The sequence below is a fragment of the Microcaecilia unicolor genome, unplaced genomic scaffold (assembly GCF_901765095.1).
Source record: "Microcaecilia unicolor unplaced genomic scaffold, aMicUni1.1, whole genome shotgun sequence".
NCBI lineage: Eukaryota > Metazoa > Chordata > Amphibia > Gymnophiona > Siphonopidae > Microcaecilia > Microcaecilia unicolor.
Window position 1 is genome coordinate 412,563 of NW_021963486.1, and position 24,649 is coordinate 437,211.

The window sequence follows — 24,649 nt, forward strand, 5'->3', positions numbered from 1 at the left end:
TTTTCCCCAGTCCATCTTAATAATGGCTTATGGACTTCTTTTAGGAAGCTAGCCAAACCTTTTTTAAACCCAGCTAAGCTAACTGTTTTTACTACATTCTCTGGCAATGAATTCCAGAGTTTAATTACACGTTGAGTGAAGAAATATTTTCTCCAATTCGTTTTAAATTTACAACTTTGTAGCTTCATTGCGTGCCCCTTAGGCCTAGTATTTTTGGAAAGAGTAAACAAGCGATTAACGTCTACCCGTTCCACTCCACTCTTTATTTTATAGACTTCTATCATATCTACCCTCAGCCGTGTCTTCTCCAAGCTGAAGAGCCCTAGCCGCTTTTATCATTTTCAACACCCTTCTCTTTACCTTTTCTAATTCCACCATATCTTTTTTTGAGATGCAATGTCCAGAACTGCACACAATATTCGAGGTGCAGTTGCACCATGGAGCAATACAAAGGAATTATAACGTCTTCATTTTTGTTTTCCATTCCTTTCCTAATAATACCTACAGTAACATTCTATTTGCTTTCTTAGCTGCTGCCGCAGCACACTGAGTAGAGGGTTTCAACATATCGTCAATGATGACACCTAGATTCCTTTCCTGGTCGGTGACTCCTAACGTGGAACCTTGCATTACATAGCTATAGTTCAGGTTTCTCTTCCCCACATGCATCACTTTGCACTTGCTCACATTAAACATCATCTGCCATTTGAATGCCTCAGTCTCATAAGGACCTTTTTCAAATGACGGCGTGAGCACTGAAACCTTTGGTCTTCAAAAAGACCTTTGTCAAACGCCAGTGTGAGCGCTATAATTGTGTGTCTGTGAAAAGGTCTATTTTAAGACTAACCCATTGTACCAGTATTCAAGGAATACTTTCTATTGAAGATTTAAATATTTATTCAACCTAATAAGACTCCTGAAATCGGCCTGTGGCTGAAACACAGATCTGGGTCGAGTCTTTAACTAATAAAAACATTTAAGACCCTAGACTGTTGTCCTGGCCTCTTGATCCAGTAGCCCATTTCCCATTGCCTTTTCAGAACCGTGAGACTAACATGAGCGGTCATAGCGGTCAGTTTGAAGCACAGCCGAGGTCCAGGTAGGAGCAGAGTGTGACCACTCCCACCCAGGTACCACTGCCCACCACGGACATGCCTCGGTAGGTCAAGGGGTGGAGGGGCAGTTTTCTTTGTGGGAGGGATGGGAAACAATCCTCTTGATTAGGTCTCACCAATGATTGGTAGAGAAATATTACCATATATCTATAATATCTATATAAATAATTCTCACCTTGAACATACTGAAGCTTACTCTGTGGCAGAGACACACTGAAGCCCTGCAGTGTTGGTAGGCTAGGCTGTCAGCACCACTCACCTCATGCACCACTCACTCACTCTCAGTCAGAGACCCACCCACAGTCACGCCCCTTCTGGACATAATTTGCAACCTCAACGTTCTAAATGAAGCTGCAACTTCCGGTCTTGCATGGTGGTGTAGATCGAAATTTGGATTTTTCACACAGGACTGTCTGCCCCGCCCTTGCGTCACGACGTCGTGACGTGGAGGGCGGAGCTATGACAATCAACAAATCGCATCGCACAGCAGCCCCGCCCTCACGTCGAGGGTGGGTCATGGAAAAAACTAACGTACTGGCTCTGCAATGCCTGCCCCACGCCGTCCCTCCAGCCTGCCATCCACGGAACGACGACAGAGAGACACAGATGAAGCAACGCCCCTTCCAGGCTCCGAAACGCTCTGGCCGTGCGTCCCTCCCCCCCCCCCCCCCCCACAGCAACATCAATCCCATCGCCACCCTTCCCTCGCTGTCCGGCCGCCGCCGCTGCTGCTGCTGCTGCAAAAAACACACACAACCTAAAGGTGAGAGGGAGGGAGGCGAGCAGGCATGCAGGCAGCCTGAACATCTGAAGAAGGGAGGGAGGGAGCGAAGCAACCAAACAACCAGCCAGCCTGAATGTGGGTGGAACGGAAGGAGGGAGCCAGCTTGATCATCGCAGTGCCAGGGATGAAAACCTTGCTAGCGCCCGTTTCATTAGTCTCTGAAAGGGTCTTTCTTACTAGTATATATATATTTTTTTCAGAATCTACTCTCCCTTCTTAATGTTTGATCACTTCAAGGTCATTTATAACAATGACCTCCAGATCCCTCTGCTTTATGGTAGATGACAGTCGTAGAACCTCCCCCTCCCCTTGAGAATTACTGCTGTGTATTTTTCTGTGAATGTAAAAGAAATAAACCTCAATTTTCTTTGTAATTCCTAGGTACAGACCATGAAAGCATCAATCCTGAAGTTTTAGCAAGGATTAATCAAAAGCACGAGCTGAATGTACAGAATCCAAAGGAGTCAGGAGAAAGAGAAGTAGCTCATTACTACACAGGTTAGTACTAATAGCAGATATTACACAGTACAGTTGAGTAATAATTAGTACTCTACATAGAAAGGGGAGGTATTACAACATACAGAGGGCCTGAACTAAGAATTACAAAAATTGTGCAAAGAAAATCATAAGAACCACCAAACTGGAGCAGATGAAAGGTCCATCAAGCCCAGAATTCTGTTTCTAACAGAGGCCAATCCAGGTCACAAGTACCTGGTATGATCCCAAAAGATAGGTAGATTCTGTGCTGTTTACACCCAGGGATAAGCAGTGGCTTTCTCCAGGTCTGTCTGGTTAAGAATGATTCATTGACTTTTCCTCCGGGAATAGGTGCCAGTATTTCAAAATGACTGGGGGTGTCAAACATAATACAAATTATCCCTCCCTCAACACAGTGAAGGAGCTTGTTCAATATATGGGGTGCTCAGTAGCCACTGGCACTCACAGAGCTGGCTCCTATGCCTCCAGGAACTTGTCCAAACGTTTTTAAAACCCAGCTACGCCAACTGCTTTTACCATATTCTATGGCAATGAATTCCAGAGCTTAATTGTGCATAGAGTGAAAAAAATCTCCTCCAATATGTTTTAAATGTGCTCTCAGTGTTGTTGTCAATCCTCTGGGGGCATCATCAGTAGAGCAGATTTGATATGTGCCACTGTGTGTGTGTGTTTGTTTGTTTGTTTGTTTATATAGCATTTGATACACTGCCTTTCATGATATCAACATCAAAGCAGTGTACAGTCCAGATTAATGCAAAGAGAAAACAACAGCATACATCAGCATGGGACTCGACACCAAGAAGGCGTGTGAATTCGACATTTCTTCATCAGCACAGAGGGATCACAATGCCAAACATCGGCATTGGTCCCCCTCAAAGCACGGTGCCAGGAGCTCCAGGGCATGGGCGTCTCCAACACCCGAGAAACATCGGTGCTGGGAGGAGCGCTCTACCTCTTTAGTTGAGGTGCTGACGCGTCTGTCTAAGGGCAGCCGAGATCCAGTTTCCGAGTCGGCACTGGTAGATTTGCAGGTTGTCTCCATACCAACATCGTTTCAGCTTTTACCGATGATTACCCCCAAAAAGCGGTTCCAGACCATGTTCAAGGAAGAGCTGGCGGGGTTGCTGCAGTTCCTCAGTGCATCAGCATTGAGGTGCTTTCACTAGCCATGGCACACCCCCAGCTTGACTTGCAGACCCAGGCTTTGCTTGTGGAGAGGTCCCCGACACGGGTGCCTCAGTGGGCATTGGGGCTGGCAGGTGGTGATGACCTCTACGTCGGGGGAGGAAGCTTCTTCCCTTGAGGGTTGGGGCAGACACGCACCTCGACACCCGTCAAGACATGGAGGCCATTCCACTCACCTGAGGCAGTCACAGACTCAGCCGTCCCATGCGGAGTACTTTGCTGAGTCTAAACATGGACCGTTCATGGAAATCTGAGAGGGAACCACTTCTTGGAGGAGGAGTTCTATGGAATATCTTCAGAACCCTTTCCTGCTGAGGAGAGGCACGTCTCCACCTGAGGCTCTCTCCTTCACTGGTTTTGTAAGGGAAATATTGACAGCCATTCCAGTTAGGTTGGAGACTCTCCGCCTAGAGAGGCTGTGACAGTTCCCCTTCACAGTGTTCTCAAAGATGCACAGATGACGAACTGGGAGATCCCTCTCTCTGTGCAAGTTGCTCCTAAGAAGGTGGGTACTATGTATAGAATCCAGAAGGCTCCTGGATTTGATGATGCCCAGTTACCCCACTATTCTTTGGTGGTCGAATCTGCTCTCAAAAGGGTCAGAAGTTCCAGGACTCATTCCTCTGCTCACCCAGGCAGAGAGGTTCAGATTTGGATTGGTTTATCATGCCTCGATGCTTGTCTCCCGCACGCAGACCTAAAAGCTCTACACAAGCCTTTACTTTAAGTCCCTGGTGCAAGGTGCACTAGACTTTGTGGACACTCTCCCACTGGAGCAGGCTGCACAGCTTTGGCAGCTGGCCGGCAAGCAGGAGTGCAGGAAATATCTGGCCATGGGCACTTTTGACACTTCTGATATTGCATCCAGAGTCTTCTCTAGTTGTGGGGATGTGTAGACTCTCATGACTGCATGTCTCTGACCTTGAACCAGCTGTTCATTAGAGGTTAGCAGACATGGGATAGGAGGAAATGTCCTATTGTGGATTAAAAACTGGTTGATGGATAGGAAACAGAGAGTGGGGTTAAATGGGCAGTATTCACAATGGAGAAGGGTAGTTAGTGGGGTTCCTTAGGGGTCTGTGCTTGGACCGCTGCTTTTTAATATATTTATAAATGATTTAGAGATGGGAGTAACTAGCAAGGTAATTAAATTTGCTGATGACACAAAGTTATTGAAAGTCGGTAACTCGCGACAAGATTGTGAAAAATTACAGAAGGACCTTTCGAGACTGGGAGACTTTGCGGCTAAATGGCAGATGATGTTTAATGTGAGCAAGTGCAAGGTGATGCATGTGGGGAAAAAAGAACCCGAATTATAGCTACGTCATGCAAGGTTCCACGTTAGGAGTTACGGACCAAGAAAGGGATCTGGGTATCGTCATTGATAATACATTGAAACCTTCTGCTCAGTGTGCTGCTGCTGCTAGGAAAGCGAATAGAATGTTGGGTATTATTAGGAAAGGTATGGAAAACAGGTGTGAGGATGTTATAATGCCGTTGTATCGCTCCATGGTGCGACCGCACCTTGAGTATTGTGTTCAATTCTGGTCGCCGCATCTCAAGAAAGATATAGTAGAATTGGAAAAGGTGCAGCGAAGGGCGACTAAAATGATAGCGGGGATGGGATGACTTCCCTATGAAGAAAGACTAAGGAGGCTAGGGTTTTTCAGCTTGGAGAAGAGACGGCTGAGGGGAGACATGATAGAGGTATATAAAATAATGAGTGGAGTGGAACAGGTGGATGTGAAGCATCTGTTCACGCTTTCCAAAAATACTAAGACTAGGGGGCATGCGATGAAACTTCAGTGTAGTAAATTTAAAACAAATCGGAGAAAATCTTTCTTCACCCAACGCATAATTAAACTCTGGAATTTATTGCCAGAAAACGTGGTGAAGGCGGTTAGCTTGGCAGAGTTTAAAAAGGGGTTAGACTGTTTCCTAAAGGACAAGTCCATAAACCACTACTAAATGGACTTGGGAAAAATACACAATTCCAGGAATAACGTGTATAGAATGTTTGTAAGTTTGGGAAGCTTGCCAGGTGCCATTGGCCTGGATTGGCCGCTGTCGTGGACAGGATGCTGGGCTCGATAGACCCTTGGTCTTTTCCCAATGTGGCATTACTTATGTACTTATTCTGTGCCAAGGAGATAACCTTTTTGGGGACAAGGTGAAAGAGGTCTCTGACCTCATTAAGAAACATACTGACACCATTATATTATTATTAACATTTGTATAGCGCTACCAGACGCACGCAGCGCTGAACACCTGACACAAAGAGACAGTCCCTGCTCAATAGAGCTTACAATCTAAAAGTAATACAGACAGACAAGACAATTAAGGGCGAGGGAAGTACTGGGTGAGAAGGAACAAGGGGAGGGCAATTGAGTAGTGGCTAGGAGCCAAAAGCAGTGGTGAAAAGGTGGGTTTTCAGCATAGATTTGAAAACAGGTAGAGATGGAGCTAGACATACAGGCTCAGGAAGTCTATTCCAGGCATAAGGTGCCGCGAGGGAAAAGGAACGAAGCCTGGAGTTAGCAGTGGAGGAGAAGGGGGACGACGAGGGATTTGTCCAGTGAGCGGAGTTCACGCGGAGGAATGTAGGGAGAGATGAAAGTGGAGAGATAATGGGGGGCTGCAGAGTGGATGCATTTAAAGGTCAGTAAGAGAAGTTTGAACTGTATGCGGAAGCGGACAGGGAGCCAGTGAAGTGACTTGAGGAGTGGGCTAGTGTGGGTATAACGATTTTGGCGGAAAATAAGTCGTGCTGCAGAATTTTGGACAGACTGGAGAGGAGAGAGATGGCTGAGAGGAAGACCAGTGAGAAGTAAATTGCAATAATCCAAACAAGAGGTGACAAGGGTTTGAACAAGGGTTCTGGTAGCATATTTAGAAAGGAAGGGGCGGATTTTGCTAATGTTCTAGATAAAGAAACGACAGGTTTTGGCGATCTGTTGAATATGCGCAGAGAAGAAGAGAGAAGAATCAAAGATGACTCCAAGGTTACGATCCGAGGAGACAGGGAGGATGTGAGAGCCATTAACAGAGATAGAGAATGGGGGAAGAGGGGAGGTGGGTTTAGGGGGAAAAATGAGAAGTTCAGTTTTAGTCATGTTTAGCTTCAGATGGTGTTGAAACATCCAAGCAGCAATGTCAGACAAGCAGGATGAAATTTTATCCTGGATTACGGTTGAGATTTCAGGGGTGGAGATGTAGATCCGAGAGTCATCTGCATAAAGATGGTATTGAAAGCCATGAGATGAAATCAGGGTACCAAGGGAAGAGGTATAGATGGAGAAAAGGAGGGGTCCAAGGACAAAACCCTGGGGGACACCAACTGAAAGCGGGATGGAAGTTGAGGAGGAACCGCCAGAGTGAACACTGAAAGTGTGAAGTGAGAGGTAAGAAGAGAACCAGGAAAGAACAGGGCCCTGGAATCCAATCGAGGATAGTGTATCTAGGAGTATGGTATGGTCAACAGTGTCAAAAGCAGCAGATAGGTCGAGAAGGATAAGGATAGAATAGAGACCTCTGGATTTAGCCAGCAGAATTTTGGCTAAAGAGACTTATCAGGGGGTCGATAAATGACTGCCAATTGGAGAGGCAGAGGAGTGAAAAAGCGGATGGAGTGGACTTCAAAGGACAAAAAGCAGCCTTTCTAAGCTGCCTCCTTCTGCGTCTTCCACTGCCAACTGCATTTTAGCTGTCCCTCTCTGAACCCCCTGGTCTACCTCAGAGCCCGCTGGCAGCGATTCCTGTAGGCAACCTGCGCCAGGCCTGCAGGCTTCCCTTTACTATATCCACACCAGTGAAGAAACAGGAAGTGATGTCATCAAGGGTAGGGCGCGATAGAGAGAAGCGTATAGGGCCAGCACAGGTTGCCTATAGGAATCGCCACCGGCGACAGCTCTGAGGTAGACTGAGGGGGTTCAGAGAGGGATGGGCAGATGTCTGGCCACGGGTTCAGGGGAGGAGCAGGTGCCAGTCTGGGGCAGAGGAGAGGGATAAAGATAAAGACACTTGAGTAGGGGCAGAGGGGATGGATGGGAAGAGAGAGGAAGAGATGGATGCAGGGGTGGAGGGAAAAGTTAAAAAACAATTGTATGTATGAGGGTGGGAAGGGCTTAACCAGGTTAACTCTGGACCCACCCAAAATGGCAGGTCTGGCTATGCTCTTGCATTCAAGTAACTATCCCAGATGACCTTCCAGTAGGGGGGGAGGCTAAATTTTCTCCCAGGAAAGGTGGTCCTTTGTAACCTCCGACCAGTGGGTTCTGCTCTACATTGGCAATAGATGCCTCGACATTGTTCACCAAGAGCATGTTACCTCAGCTCTCAGCATAGGCAGGTTCTTGCAGAGTAACTCTCTGTGCTTCTACAGGCCTATGTGGTCGAACCCGTTTCACCAGGGGAAGAAGGGAAGGGATTCTCCAGGTACTTCCTTGTGCCCAAGAAAATGGAAGAATTCTGTCCCATGCTGGACCTCAGGGATATGAACAAATATCTCGTCAGAGAAAAGTTCAGGATGCTTTCCCTAGGGCACCCTTCTCCCCATGATTCAAGAAAGCGATTGGCTATGCTCTCTGGACTTAAAGGATGCCTATACTCACATCCAGATACTTTCCAAGTCACCAGAAATAATCTCAGATTTCACGTAGGGAAACACCACTAGCAGTGTCACATGTTGCCTTTCGACCTCAAGTCATCTCCCAGGATTTTCACATGGAGAGACATTTTCAAAAGAATGTCCAAGTCAGAATTGGGATGTCCTGCTCATAATGTTGAAAAAAAATGTCCATCTCATAGCACTTCTCAAACAGGAAAGATGTCCAGATTTCCTGCTTGAAAATATATCTGAGATAGATGTCCTTACGCTGAAGTCATCCATCAACAACCATTTTACAAACTGAAACATTTAAATTATAATTAAGGGAAAATGTGACTCTTCATTTAGGTTTCTTCAGGGGAATAGTGCACAGGAAAATCAGGGCAGGGAAGCCTGTTGCAGCATGAGCTGACAGAACCCCCAGGAGAATTCTAAACAGCCGTCACTGCTGGGCAGTTGGGTGGGTAATATTGAAAGAAAAGGGTGTTTGAGTGCTCAGTGTGTGTGAGAGAGGATTTTATACCAATTTAAAGAGGACTGTGGTTATAGTGGATTGTCCGTGGCTTATTTGACACCAGGGAAAAGTGTGACTGTTTTGTGAGGCGTGATGTGAAAATGTAATGAGAGGAATTTTACCTATACTTTTAATTTTGAAAAAATATTAATTTCCTCATGGAAATATGTTTGTACCAAGGGTAAAGCTTTGATGGTGATCTTTATTAAGCCTGTCAGTAGCTGTGTCTGACAGTGCACTTAGGGAGTAGAAATCCACGGGAGACATATGTGTTAGGCAGTGAGAGTCTGATATGTACAGGCAGGGAGAGGGATCTTGGGGTGATAGTATCTGAGGATATGAAGGCGATGAAACAGTGTGACAATGCGGTGGCTGTAGCCAGAAGGATACTAGGCTGTATAGAGAGAGGTGTGACCAGCAGAAGAAAGGAGGTGTTGATGCCCCTGTACAAGTCGTTGGTGAGGCCCCACCTGGAGTATTGTGTTCAGTTTTGGAGGCCGTATCTTGCTAAGGATGTAAAAAGAATTGAAGCAGTGCAAAGAAAAGCTACAAAAATGGTATGGGATTTGCGTTACAAGATGTATGAGGAGAGACTTGCTGACCTGAACATGTATACCCTGGAGGAAAGGAGAAACAGGGGTGATATGATACAGACATTCAAATATTTGAAAGGTATTAATCCGCAAACGAACCTTTTTCGGAGATGGGAAGGCGGTAGAACTAGAGGACATGAAATGAGATTGAAGGGGGGCAGACTCAAGAAAAATATCAGGAAGTATTTTTTCACGGAGAGAGTGGTGGATACTTGGAATGCCCTCCCACGGGAGGTGGTGGAGATGAAAACAGTAACGGAATTGAAAAATGTGTGGGATAAACATAAAGGAATCCTGTTCAGAAGGAATGGATCCTCAGAAGCTTAGCAGAGATTGGGTGGCAGCACCGGTGGTTGGGAGGCACGGCTAATACTGGGCAGACTTCCACGGTCTGTGCCCTAAAAATGGCAGATACAAATCAAGGTCAGGTATACATATAAAGTAGCACATGTGAGTTTATCTTGTTGGGCAGACTGGATGGACTGTACAGGTCTTTTTCATCCATCACTTACTATGTTACTATGTGTGGGAAATCAGGAATCCCACCAATGAAGAACTGATTTATAGTCTTAATTTGACCAAAAGAGAAAGTAGCTGATGGTCAGAGTACAGACCTCTAATTTTCTTTTGTGACTGCACAGAGAGAGCAAGAAAGGAAGAATTTTTTGGGGAAAAGGGCTTTTTTGCAGGGATTCCAATTATCCTTTAATTTTATTAGATAGTTAGGGAAACTCAGGCCTGAAGAAAGTTTAAGTCTCTTACTGAGCGCCTCTTTTATCAAGCCGCACTAGTGGTCCGCAGTGCGGTAATGCTGACAAAGCCCATTCACTTTGAATAGGCTTCGCCGACATTGCTGCGCAGCTTGGTAAGAGGCCCTGAGTTCGTAGAGACAGGGAGTAGGTGTTCACAGAAAAGGAAGAACACAGAAGAAGGCAAGAGCTCCAATGATACAAGAAAGGAGAAGGTAGAAGAATTAGAGAAAGGCTGGTGAGATAAAGGACTTAGAGCCCTGTTTACTAAGGTGCATTAGGGTTTTTAGCGCACCTACCATGTAGGCACCTATAGGGATATTGTAGGCACGTACATGGTTAACGCACGTTAAAAATCTTAACGTGCCTATAACACTGCTTAGTAAACAGGGCCCTTAGACACAGGTGCAATATATTTATTTATTACATTTGTATCCCACAAATTGGTAGGTTCAATGTAGCTTACATGGAACAAAGGGAAGGTACAAGAAGCTGGTTACAAGATAAAGGAGAGGGATTGACAGTTGTAGGGTGGGGTTAGGAAAACGATAGGAATAACTGGAGTTTGTATAAAGAAAGGAGACAGAAAGAATATAGTCACAGAGTTAAAAATGGGGAGATACTTACCTGATCAGTTTCCTTATAGTCGGCTACTCCTGTAAGGAGAAAACACAAAGGATCAATTCTACCGTGCTAGCAATTCCTGCATGGCAAACGAGAGGAAGCCCCTTCAATTCCTATAGGCTTCGTCTCATTTGCCATGCAGGACTCGCTTAGATTAGATTAGATTAGAAAGTACTAATTTATTATTTATCTAATATTTGTTCCTGGTTTAGATTTGTAAACTGGATCCAGTAAGGGCTTCTAAAGAAAATAAGAAATGCTGGTTTGCAATACATTTGTTTCTTGATAGTTTTGTTTCCATCCAGTTGGACTTTTGAAAGTGTTCTTAGCCTTTTTCTGTTTTCTTTTGGTTCCTTGTTTTAGAATTTCCTTACCTCCTGCTTTTTGTTTGCCATATTTTTATGTGCCTTTGCCCCACAGAGAGAGAGCACCTGAGGTATTGGCCACTTAGACTACAAAGCACTGGCAGAGTAGGGTGTGACTGGCTTTTTGACGGTGGGGTCACATTACCGAACTAGTTGAACAGTTCAACTACAATAATGTCTAGTGTTCTCTTTTTTTTTATGTAGAAAAAAGATGATCCCAGAATCAGTAATTTTTATTTTTGTTACATTTGTACCCCGCGCTTTCCCACTCATGGCAGGCTCAATGTGGCTTACATGGGGCAATGGAGGGTTAAGTGACTTGCCCAGAGTCACAAGGAGATGCCTGTGCCTGAAGTGGGAATCGAACTCAGTTCCTCAGTTCCCCAGGACCAAAGTCCACCACCCTAACCACTAGGCCACTCCTCCATTACCACTAGGCCACTCCTCCACTGTTGCTACTATTTGAGATTCTACATGGAATGTTGCTATTCCACTAGCAACATTCCATGTAGAAGTCGGCCCTTGCAGATCACCAATGTGGCCGCGCAGGCTTCTACATGGAATGTTGCTAGTGGAATAGCAACAATCCATGTAGAATCTCCAATAGTAGCAACATTCCATGTAGAATCTCCAATAGTATCTATTTTATTTTTGTTACATTTGTACCCTGCGCTTTCCCGCTCATGGCAGGCTCAATGCGGCTTACATGGGGCAATGGAGGGTTAAGTGACTTGCCCAGAGTCACAAGGAGCATTTCACTGGAAGATCAGTGAGAAGCCTGAAGGGGAAAAATTGTTATCAGAAAGAGAAAAAGAAACCCCTTCCTCTTCTGACTGGGGAGAAAAGGAAAAAAAAATCAATTGATTTCAGAAAATAAAGAAAAAAAATCAACAGGAGGCTTAACTCCGTGTGAGCACAGTACTGGTACAATCATACATACGGGAGCAGAGAAACCAGAAGAGAGAACAAAGATGCTTATGTGATATACATATAAATGAGATCAATTACTTAGCTCAGCTTCTTCTTATCTTAACTTCATCATAAGCCTTCATTATGAGGTACTTGAAAAATCATAGCCAGTGGTTCCCAGGCCTGGTCCTGGAGGTACCCCAGCCAGTCAGGTTTTCGGGATGTCCACGGTGAATATTGGTGAGATAGGTTTGCATGCAGTGGAGGTAGTGTATGCAGATCTCTGTCATGAATGTTCATTGTGGATGTCTTGGAGGCCTGGCTGGCTGGGGTGCCTCCGGGACCAGGTTTGGGAACCACTGTCCTAAAACAATGGAAAACAGCTTTACATCTTACTTAAAAAGTGTTATATCCAAAGTACAGATACCAACTATATAGGTCCTTCTTCGTCGTGGGTTTAAATATGGCCGCTGCTTTTTTTTTCAGTCTTTTTTAGTAAATTAGTATCACCTATAAAAGAACACAATCAGAGTGAGGGGGTAAGGCACTTCCATCCAATCCAGAATTAGAACTAAATCAACGTCATCCATTCGATTTCTCGATTTAGTCCCCCAGGACTGACAGCTTCCAAAGTAAAAATCCAATACTGTTCTCTGTAATCGAGTAATTTTTCTATATTACCACCCTCCCACCCTTCTGCAACATGGTCAAGTGCAGAAACGGATGGCATAATTCCTGACACTGAGACCCTTGTTGTAGATGGAGCTCACCTGCTGCTGAAGAAGGTTGCCCAGGTATATCCAAGACAAGTCGGAAATGCCTGTAGGTCAGTAAGAACAGGATCCTGTTATTGCCAAAGAGAGGAGGCCCAGGCCGGGCTCTATCCAGACAGGAGGGATACAATATACATGACCGTGATCCGGTTGTAGGGGAAATTGGCAGGTTGTAATTCAAAGTGCATAAAACGTCGCCATACCAGTGACCGTTCCTGATGAGGAGGCTGAAGTTTTTCCATGAAAAATGGCACCTTGTAATCTCCGAGAGGTAGGTTCTTCAAATTGTCCATCTCAGTTACGCTCTTCATTTGGTCAGACTACCAAATTCTTCTCCGAGAGCATGTTCCTTACGCTATTAGCACAGTGAAGTATTTGCAGAGGAACTCTCCGCTCTTTTAAAGGCCTACACAATCAAGCTGTTCCACTAGGTAAAGAAGGGAAGGGATTCTATTGTAGGTGCTTTCTTGTCCCAAAGAAAACAGGGAAAATGCATCCCATCCTAGACTTAGGGGCCTTGACCAAATTCCTGGTCAAAGAAAAGTTCAGGATAGTTTCCCTGGACACCCTTCTCCCAGTGATTCAGGCTCGATTGACTGTGGACTTAAAGGATGCCTACACTCACATCCTGATACTTCCAGGCCACAGGAAGTATCTCAGATTTCGGTGGGAACACGTCACTTCTATTACCATGTGTTGCCGTTTGGCTTTGCGTCAGCTTCCAGGGTTTTCACCAAGTGTCTAGCGATAGTCGCAGTGTCGCTACCATGTGAACAATTGGCTGGTGAAAAGCATGTCTAAGGATAGTGCTCAGGGGTCCTTGCGGAGAACTGTTTGGGTGCTGGAGCTATTAAGGTTTGTTTTAAACTACTCCAAACCCTATCTGCTTCCAGTTCAGCAATTGTAATTCATTGGAGCCTTGCTAGACACCTACAGGTGCGAGTCTTTTTCCCTGTGCCGAGAGCCGACGCTCTAGTCACACTTGCCACTTGGGTTCGAGCCAGCCAGTGTTGAGGTTGAGGTCGCTAGGCCACATGGCCTCCACGGTGCATGTCACTCCCTTGACATGTCTTCACATGAGAACTACCTAGTGGACTCTAGCTTCCCAGGGGTGTCGGGCCTCCAGGAACTAGCGGATGTCATCTAAGTAACACTGGAATTGGTTCAGTCCTTCCTCTGGTGGACAATTTGATCCAGTTTGACAGTGGGACTTCCATTCCAGATTACTCGGCCCCAGAAGATGCTGATGATGGATGCATCCCACCTGGGGTGGAGAGCTCATTTGGATGGGCTTTCCCATTCAGGGTCAATGCAGGAAATAGATCTTCAGATCAATCTCCTGGGGTTATGGGTGATCTGGAACACTTTAAAAGCTTTCATAGACAGACTTGTCAACCAAATTGTGTTCATTCAAAAGGACAATCAGGTTGCAACAAGCAAGGGTGTAGTGGATCATACCCTCTGTGTCAGGAGGCCGTAGGGATGTGGCAGTGGGCGGTCCAGAACAGGATAGTTCTCAGAGCCACTTATGTGGCGGGCAAATCCAACACCCTGGCTGACAGACTGAGCAGGGTCATGCAACTGCACAAGTTGTCACTCGGCGGATCTCTTTCCACTTCATTCAATCACAAAGTTCATCGGTACTTTTCCAAGGTCAAGGTACACAACAGATTAGCATCGGATGCCTTCCTTCTGTACAAATATCCTAACATTCCACTCGTGGGGAAGACTTTGCTGAAACTCAAACCTTCTACACCTTTCCGAGTCTGGGCTTAATACCAACTCTGTAATCGGTACGATTAATGCTTACTATCACTGTGTGGAAGGTGAACCCATCTCTAGACAACCTGTAGTTCGCTTCATGAAGGGTTTGCCTTTGAGAAAGCTTCCTATCAAACCTCCGCCTGTGTTACAGGACCTCAATGTTGTCCTCACCCAGCTGATAAAAGCTCCTTTTGAGCTGCTGTATTTCTGTGATCTGAAGTACTTGACCTGGAAGGTCTTATTTTTGGTGGCTGTTACTTCAGCTCGCAGGTTCAGTGAGCTTCAGACCCTAATCCACCTTACACTAAATTTCATCGTAACAGAGTAGTTCTTCGCACACACCCTAGGTTACTACCTAAGGTTGTATCGGAGTTCCATCTAAACTGGTTGGTTGATCTTCCAACATTTTTTCCGAAACCTCAAGTCTATCCTGGCGAATGCGCACTGCACACTCTGGAATGAAAGTGAGCATTGACCTTTTTACTTGGAGTAGACTAGGCCCTACAGACAGTCACAAGCTCTAGTTGGCTGGCAGATTGCATTTCTTTCAGTGACGCAGAAGCTGGCTGACTCTTGAGGATCATGTCAAGGCTCATAATTTCTGAGCCATGGCTGCGACGGTAGCCCATTTGAGGACAGCCTTTATAGGAGAAATTTGTAAGGCTGCAACGTGGTCTTCAGTACACACATTTACATCTCACTGTTGCCTTGAGAAAGATACCCGATGCGATGGTCTGTTTGAACGGACAGTTTGTTTGGGGTCTAGAATCCAACTCCACCCTCCTAGGTCCGTTTTATTCTGTTTAGGCTGCACTCTCGCACAGTATGTATATAGTTTCAGGTTAATTAGTATTTCAACTCACTGTTGTGAGTTCCATTTGTCCTACTGTTGTTTTCGATGAGCCTGGTAGCTAGGGATTCCCACATGTGAGTGTTGACTGGCCTGCTTGTCCTCTGAGAAAGTGTAGATATTTACCTGTAGTAGGTATTCTCAGAGTACAGTAGGCCATTAATTTTCACATACCCTCCCACCTTCTCTTGGGGTTGTTTTTGTATTGCTATTATACTGTATTGCTGGTTCTGTGCTCTTGTGGGAACATTAGCCTGAGGCTGTTAAAGTTAAATATGCTATTAAAACATTCCTTACTGGGCAACATGGATGATGTCACCCACATGTAAGAGTTAATGGCCTGCTGTCCTAGTTAAGTATCTTCGCTTTATTGAAAGCAGACACTTCATGTTTAAGGTCGAGTAGTTTATAATCTCTTTGGGTTGAATTCTGCCATGTGTATGCATACTTCTCCTGGAGTAATCCCATGAACTGGCTAGCTTGGTAGTTTTTGGGGCTTCTATAAATTTCAGAAACTCAAGATATTTGACCTAGGCTCAGCCTCCTGCAGGTGAGGGAAAGATACTTCCTTTCTTTTCTTTGTGTACAAATTGTGGATAAGAAATATGAGGGTAGGAGAAGATGGTTCCAAAAGAGTACCCATGAATAGGTCCTCCCTGCTGGAGGAGTCGTACTCCTGGGACTGAGTGTTTTGAAAAGTCCTAAAAACATTCTAGGAGTGTAGTAAAAGAGGAGGCAAGGAATGCTTCTCCTGTGACATCCCGATAAGGATAAAAGGGAAGAATTTTTGTATGCTTAAGCTGGAGTAATCTCAGTGTACTAAGATGGATCATCATCATCACTTCACCCCATAGTCCTTATAGACTGTTGGTGGTCAGTGGTGGTAACAGTCCTCGTCCAAGGTCCTTTCCTGTCTTGAGCAATGTATACTGCCATCCAGCCCTTAGATTTTCAGTCTTTCTCTTTTCCTCATTCCTTTGGCTCTTCTATGCTTCACTGTTTTTATCAACCTATCCTCAGTCCTACAGATATGTCCAAACATCTCCAGTTTCCTTTCTTTGATCTTGTCCTCAGCCATTACTTCCCTGTTTAAGTCCTCTCTAATCTCTCTTAAATAAGAACATGAGTAGCCATACTGGGTCAGACCAATGGTCCATCTAGCCCAGTATCCTGTTTTCCAAACGGTGACCAAGCCAAGTCACAAGTACCTGGCAGAAACCCAAATCGTGGCAACACTTCATACTACAAATCCCAGGGCAAACACTTGCTTCCCATGTCTGCCTCAATAGCAGACTATGAACTTTTCCTCCATGAATTTGTCCAAACCTTTTGTAAACCCAGATACATTAACCGCTGTTAACCACATCCTCCGACAAAGAGTTCCAGAGCTTAACTATTCGTTGAGTGAAAAAATATTTCCTCCTATTTGTTTTAAAAGTATTTCAATGTAACTTCCTTGAGTGTCCCCTAGTGTTTGTACTTTTGGAATGAGTAAAAAATCGATTTACTTCTACTCTTTCTACTACTACTACTACTACTATTTAGCATTTCTATAGCGCTGCAAGGCATATGCAGCGCTGCACAAACATAGAAGAAAGACAGTCCCTGCTCAAAGAGCTTACAATCTAATAGACAAAAAAAAAAAAAGTAATCAAATCAATTAATGTGTACAGGAAGGAGGAGAGGAGGGTAGGTGGAGGCGAGTGGTTACGAGTCAAAAGCAATGTTGAATAGGTGGGCTTTCAGTCCTTTTTAAAGGTGGCCAAGGATGGGGCAAGACGTAGGGGCTCAGGAAGTTTATTCCAGGCGTAGGGTGCAGCACGACAGAAGGCGCAAAGTCTGGAGTTGGCAGTAGTGGAGAAGGGAACAGATAAGAAGGATTTATCCATGGAGCGGAGTGCACTGGAAGGGGTGTAGGGAAGGACGAGTGTGGAGAGATACTGGGGAGCAGCAGAGTGAGTACATTTATAGGTTAGTAGAAGAAGTTTGAACAGGATGCGAAAACGGATAGGGAGCCAGTGAAGTGACTTGAGGAGAGGGGTAGTATGAGTAAAGCGACCCTGGCGGAAGACGAGACGGGCAGCAGAGTTTTGAACCGATTGGAGAGGAAAGAGGTGACTAAGTGGGAGGCCAGCAAGAAGCAGATTGCAGTAGTCTAAACGAGAGGTGACAAGGGTGTGGATGAGGGTTTTGGTAGAGTGCTCGGAAAGAAAGGGGCGGATTTTATGGATGTTGTAAAGAAAGAAACGACAGGTCTTGGCGGTCTGCTGGATATGAGCAGAGAAGGAGAGAGAAGAGTCAAAGATAACCCCAAGGTTTCGAGCTGAGGAGACAGGGAGAATGAGAGAGCCATCAACAGAAATAGAAAACGGGGGGAGTGGGGAGGTGGGTTTGGGGGGAAAAATGAGAAGCTCGGTTTTGGTCATGTTTAATTTCAGGTGGCGTTGAGACATCCAGACAGCAATGTCAGACAAGCATGCTGAAACTTTGGTTTGGATGCAAGGTGAGATATCAGGGGTAGAAAGGTAGATTTGGGAGTCATCAGCATAGAGATGGTAGGAAAAGCCATGGGATGAGATTAATGAACCAAGGGAAGAAGTGTAGATAGAAAAGAGGAGGGGACCAAGAACAGAACCCTGAGGTACGCCGACAGGCAGAGGGATAGAAGTAGAAGAGGATCCACCAGAATGAACACTGAAGGTGCGGAGGGAGAGGTAGGAAGAGAACCAGGAAAGGACAGAGCCCTGGAATCCAAGTGAGGACAGGGTATCGAGGAGTATGCTGTGATTGACAGTGTCAAAAGCAGCAGAAAGATCAAGAAGAATGAGGATGGAATAGAGACCTCTGGATTTAGCCAGTAATAGGTCATTGGAGACTTTAGTAAGCGCAGTTTCGGTTGAGTGGAGAGGGCGAAAACCAGATTGTAGTGGGTCAAGAATAGCATGTGAGGAGAGAAAATCAAGACAGCGGTGGTGAACAGCACGCTCAAGTAATTTGGAGAGAAAAGGGAGGAGGGAGATGGGTCGGTAACCACTCAGGATTTTGTAGACCTCAATCATATCTCTCCTCATCCATCTCTTTTCCAAGCTTAAGAGCCCTAACCTCATATGAGAGGAGTTCCACCCCCTTTATCATTTTAGCCACTCTTCTTTGAACCTTTTCTAATTCTATTTCTTTTTTGAGATATGGCAACCAGAACTGAACGCAATACTCAGGTGCGGACGCACCATGGAATGATACAAAGGCTTTATAGTGTTTTCGGTCTTATTCCCACTCCCTTTCCTAATAATTCCTAGCATCCTGTTTGCTTTTTTGGCCGCCGCTGCATACTGAGCAGAAGATTTCAGTGTAATGTTTTCAACGACACCCAGATCTTTTTCTTGAGCGCTGACCCTCAAGGTGGACCCTAGCATCAGATAACTATGATTTGAATTATTCAATGTGCACCACCTTGCATTTGTCCACATTAAATTTCATCTGCCATTTGGATGCCCAATTCCCTAAGGTCTTCCTGCAATATTTCACAGTCCGCACATGTTTTGACAACCTTAAATAGTTTTGTATCATCTAAAAATTTGATCACCTCACTTGTCATTCCGATATCAAAATACAGTACAGATCCCTGCAGCACTCCACCCTCCTCCATTGAGAGAAATGACCATTTGACCCTACCCTCTGTTTTCTGTCCAATAACCAATTCCTAATCCACACCAGAACCTTGCCTTCTATCCCATGACTCTTTACTTTTCTCAGGAGTCTCTCATGAGGAACTTTATCAAAAGATTTCTGAAAATCTAGGTGCACTACATCAACCGGCTCACCTTTATCCACATGTTTATTCACACCTTCAAAGAAGTGAAGCAAATTGGTGAGGCAAGACTTCCTTTGGCTGAACCCATGTTGACTCTGTCCCATTAAACCATGTTTGTCTATGTGTTCTGTAATTTTATTCTTTATAATAGTGTCCACTATTTTGCCCGGCACCAACGTCAGGCTTACCGGTCTATAATTTCCCGGATCACCTGTAGAGCCCTTTTTAAAAATCAGAACATAATAAGAACAAAAACATTGTTGTACTGGGACAGACTGGAGGTTCATAAAGCCCAGGATCCTGTTTCCAACACTGGCCAATCCAGGTCACGAGTACCTGGCAATATCCCAAAAGAGTAAAACAGATTCTTCAAGGACAAGCAGGCTTATAATTCTCACAAGTGGGTGACGCTGACTCACGTCGCCCGGTCTGGAGTTTACGAAAGCTAAATGAGAGTTTTGTGGAGCGCCAGATGCACTCCACTGTGCATGTGTGATTGCCTCCCTGCCCTCTGCGAGAAAGCGGTCTCAGTTCTTTTTCCGCGGTGAGGAGAGGGTGTGGGTTTTTTTAACCTCACATTGCTCGATCCTAGAGAGCTTTTTTCGTGCCTTTCAGCTGTTTTTCGTCAGTTATTGTGTTCCTTTTGGTGGAACCTTTAATTTTTTTGCGATTTTATCCGGTTAAGTTCCCTTTTATTTTCTGTCATCATCAAGCCGCTTTTAGGCCTTGACTTTGGTAGAGAACTTTCCCTTTCTTTTTCCATGCCTTGCCCATTTTTCAGGCACCATAGTGTAGTTTAATTTAGCCAACAAAGATTTCTTCCATGTCCACGAAAGTTCCTAGTGGCTTCAAATGCTGTATCCGGTGCAATTGGACAATCTCTGGAAAACACACCCATTCTTGGTGTCTGCAGTGTCTTGGGCCCAACCATAGCTCCAATAACTGTGTTCTCTGTCTTCACATGAAGAAGAGGACCCAAGTTTCCAAAGAGGCTCAGTGAGAGAGGATTTTTGGTGCCAAGTCCGGTTCCTTGGCATCAGTGTCGTAGGCATTTTGAGGTAGAGTGTTGCACCGGCATTGGAAGCGTCAGTAAGCACGACTGCTGCTAGACCCTTAGACACTGGGAGCAGTGAAGTATCAAGTGGGTCTCCACCTGTCTCGAGGCCTGCTGCTGTGCAGGGCCCCTGGGACCGTCCATCGTCAGACCCGAGGCGACATGTGGATTCAACGTCCTCATCAAAACCGAGGAGCCGCTTCGGGCGAAGGCCATCGTTGGTCCTTCTTGATGCATGGTGCTGGGCGTCAATGGATTCAGCACCGGAGAAGCGTCGGCGCTGGGAGGACTTCTCCCCCTCCGTACATAGGATTCAAGGTATTTTTCCTCAGACGAGTCCTATGGAATTCCCTCTGAACCCTCCCTTCCACCTGAAAGGAAAAATTCTCCTCCGGAGACCTTTCATTTCCATCTTTTGTAAAGGAATTTCTGATGTCATTCCATTTCCTTTGGAAGTGGAGGATGAGCCCAGGGCCAAGATTGCATCTCCTGTTCTTATACTTGGGCTGAGCTGACTTGACAGCCATATCACAGTTCTCAATATTAGAGCCATTGAGGAGATGTGCAAGGCTGTGGCGCCTTCAGTTCACACATTCATATCTCATTACTGCCTTGAGCAGAATGCCTAACGCAACAGTCAATTTGGCCAGACAGTCCTGCAGAATTTTTGGTGTTTAGAATCCAGCTCCACTCTCTTCAGGCTTCATTCATTCTGTCCAGGCTGCACCTCCACAACCAGCTTGTATATAAATTTAAGGTTAATTAAATTTGTTTGTCTTGCTATTGGAAGACCCTATTGTCCTAGCGTTGTTTTCAGTGAGCCTGTTAGCTAATAGCTAGGGATTCCCAAGTGTAAGGATACTACTGTCCTGCTTGTTCTTGGAGAAAGCAAAGTTACTTACCTCTAGCAGGTGTTCTCCGAGGACAGCAGGACGGGTATCCTTACCCCCCTTCCTCCTCCCCTTAGAGTTGAATTCTTTTTTAGTTATTTTGTGTTACTGAGGGTCCCACACTTTAATTTTGGGTGGGAAGGCACTCACCCAAGCGCGGTGGGGCCACTGCCAAAAGCCTCTTAAAGATACAGAGTGCTGGGCAGCATCCGCACTGGGCTCCGTTGGGATGATGTCACCCAAGTGTAAAGATACCTGGCCTTCTACAGGTAAGTAACTTCACTTTCTCCAGTGGTGATTCCTCCTTTTCCTTTTCTTCCTTTCATTCTCAGCTTATCCCCTTCTTAACTTGGGTCTCAGTAATATACTTTCACTATAACCCCTAGTCCCCAAGGCTCAAGCACAGTGCTTGTTGACCCAGGTGACAACCAAGCCAGTGTGTCCTTCTTTGATCTACCCTTCCACTTGTCTTCTTTTGCATTTTTAAAGTAGTCCTGCCAACCCCTCCTAATTTCATCTGGGCTTGGGACTGGCAATTAATCTCACTCACAAGGTGCTCAGCTAGCCGGAATTTGATAACTTCTGGAGTTTTCTTCCAGTAGCCTTTTACAAAATCTGTGAATATATGCATTCTACTAGAAGAGAGGATATTGGTAACTCTGCCACTGTATTCAAAATTGATGTTGAAACTTCTTAATGAAGTTTGGACTGTGGAATTCTCCAGTACAAAACACTACATCAGTCAGAGAATGAAAGCATAGTGCTTTCTGCAGATAAATGTGAAATTTGTACCTGGGTTATACTTGAAGAATCTCTGTGCTGAACTGATTTCTATGCAGGCAAACAGGCCATAGACAGCTGAGAGAGGTCTGGCACCAAAGATGGAGCATTAACCTTTACTGTGTGTGCTAAAAGGATAATGAATCTTCTTACATGCAGATTACTATACTGAAGCTTCCTCGCTCTCTGTGCTTAGAATATGCACAAAGGCTATTGACCTATATTTCACTTAGAGGTGAACTTTAAAGTTTTGGAATGTTGCTGCTGCTCAAATCTGGTTTGTGACAAAGGCTTTTGTGCGTTAGGTTGGAAAGTCATTGCCAAGACCTGTGCCTTCTCTGAAGGTATGGCACTCCCCTTTCTTCACACGACTTTTATGTTTCAACAATTTTTTATTGATGAGGTCACATGGTATACAATTCCATCTCAGTCAATATAAATCGTATAACAGCGAAGTCTAGTACATATTACTAAACCTGAAATGTCCATCATCAATGTTTTCCAAACTTTTCTTCCCTATCCCCTTTCTTTCCGAGCACTCTACCAAAACCCTCATCCACACCCTTGTCACCTCTCGTTTAGATTACTGCAATCTGCTTCTTGCTGGCCTCCCACGTAGTCACCTCTCCCCTCTCTAGTCAGTTCAAACCTCCGCTGCCCGTCTCATCTTCCGCCAGGGTCGCTTTACTCATACTACCCCTCTCCTCAAGACCCTTCACTGGCTCCCTATCCGTTTTTGCATCCTGTTCAAACTTCTTCTACAAACCTATAAATGTACTCACTCTGCTGCTCCCCAGTATCTCTCCACACTCATCCTTCCCTACACCCCTTCCCGTGCACTCCGCTCAATGGATAAATCCTTCTTATCTGTTCCCTTCTCCACTAGTGCCAACTCCAGACTTCGCGCCTTCTGTCTCGCTGCACCCTACGCCTGGAATAAACTTCCTGAGCCCCTACGTCTTGCCCCATCCTTGGCCACCTTTAAATCTAGACTGAAAGCCCACCTCTTTAACATTGCTTTTGACTCGTAACCACTTGTAACCACTCGCCTCCACCTACCCTCCTCTCTTCCTTCCCGTTCACATTAATTGATTTGATTTGCTTACTTTATTTATTTTTTGTCTATTAGATTGTAAGCTCTTTGAGCAGGGACTGTCTTTCTTCTATGTTTGTGCAGCGCTGCGTATGTCTTGTAGCGCTATAGAAATGCTAAATAGTAGTAGTAGTAGTAGTATCCCTTCCTTCTTGTCTTCTCTTATATTTATAATGTGTACATGTATAATTACTGTGCAGTTGCATAACTATTAACAAACTTTTATATGACACTCCAATATTTATAACTCGTGTTTTACTCAGTGTATTATCCCATCAGTATTTACTGGTGGGTCCTCTTGATGTGCTCCTTCAAAGGATTGTTCTCCTATCTAATAATACACATGTCCCTCTATTATGCATTGAACATTACCCTTCCCACTCCTATACCCCCCTCCCTCCCCCCTCTACTCTCATAAAATGTTCTCTACACATCAAGGTTAGTTACCTCTACCTCTGCACATGCTATTACTACCAGAGTGTAAAATATTGGTCTTGCTTCTTTTGGCACTGTGCTCCTCTTATAATAGGGGCAGGTTATTGAGCACTGCGCTTCTCGCTTTGTGTGAGATACTGTGTAAATATCTGTTCCAAATTGAAATAAAGGCTTTTCTTTTCTTTGGGGTGCTGCGTGCCGCTCTAGCCTCCCATAACATCAACTCATGAAGTTTATTCCTCCAAAACCAGATGGTGGGTGGTTCCTCTTGCATCCAATGCCTCACACAACGACTTTTAAAAGCACTGCAGAAGTGGATAGAAGGAAGAGATCTGCTGGACTTAGCAGAGCCAGCTGTGCTGAAGATGATAACTTGGCCTTTAGGAACTTCTTCACCTCCTTGTAACTTGAAAAGCTGTTTCCTGACGTTTGGAGACATTGTGTAGCACCCATAAATTTTCCTAATTGTGAGCAAATTAGTTTATTGGCATTATTGTCCATCTTCCACAAGAATAACAGCTAAGGCTTGAAGCTTGGTTTGGCCTGTGTTATGGCTCCATGTCCCAAAAATAATTCTTTTTTAAAGAAACGAAAGATGTTAATTTGCAAAATGGTGTGAAAAGCAAAATATTCTAGGAGTGCCATGTTTACACATCCATTTGGAAGAACAGGAAACATCTGAGGGGAATGCATGCTCAACGAGATGTGTGCATTAATATTAAATAGCTTTGAGCTCTAGGAGATGCGTTCTGTCCTGGCAGGCATTGAAGTACATCACCCCCTTGTGTGCCTGATTCAGTCCTACTTCTCAGTGGGAAATAGTTAAGTCGATTTTTACTGTCTGTGCTTTTGAATACAGTAGTTCACACAGTGAGTTTCATTTTAAATAAATGTTGATTAAAAAACAAACAAACAATGTTTAAATGTTTATCAGGTAGAAAAAGGGAGGAGGGATGTGGGATAAAAATGTAAAAAATTTGAGATCAGTTTCCTGCAATTAGGTTTAACAATTACAAGTCTGGTTTGTATTTGCATGGAATTGCAGAGGCAATTTGTATTTGTGTATTGTTTTCAATAAAAATCGTTAAAAGATTAAAAAACAAACAAATAAAAACCTGCATGAATCAAATTCCTGACCCAATAATGACAGTTATTTTCCTTCCCTAGTCCTTGCTCCGCTTTTAGTCCTATTAATTTATTCTGTTCCTGAGAAAAGGGATTTAATACAAACAGGGAGAACAAGATGCCAAATAAGCA

At 44.7% G+C, this 24,649-nt stretch overlaps 1 protein-coding gene across 1 annotated transcript in view; it reads left to right on the forward strand.

Annotated features, from left to right (window-relative positions):
* Positions 1-24,649, forward strand: part of LOC115459358 (zinc finger protein 585B-like) — a 72,590-nt gene that overhangs the window by 45,634 nt on the left and 2,307 nt on the right. Inside the window, exon 4 of the mRNA XM_030189195.1 lies at positions 2,281-2,397. Coding sequence (XP_030045055.1) covers positions 2,281-2,397 — 117 coding nt within the window. The remainder of the gene's footprint in view (positions 1-2,280; positions 2,398-24,649) is intronic.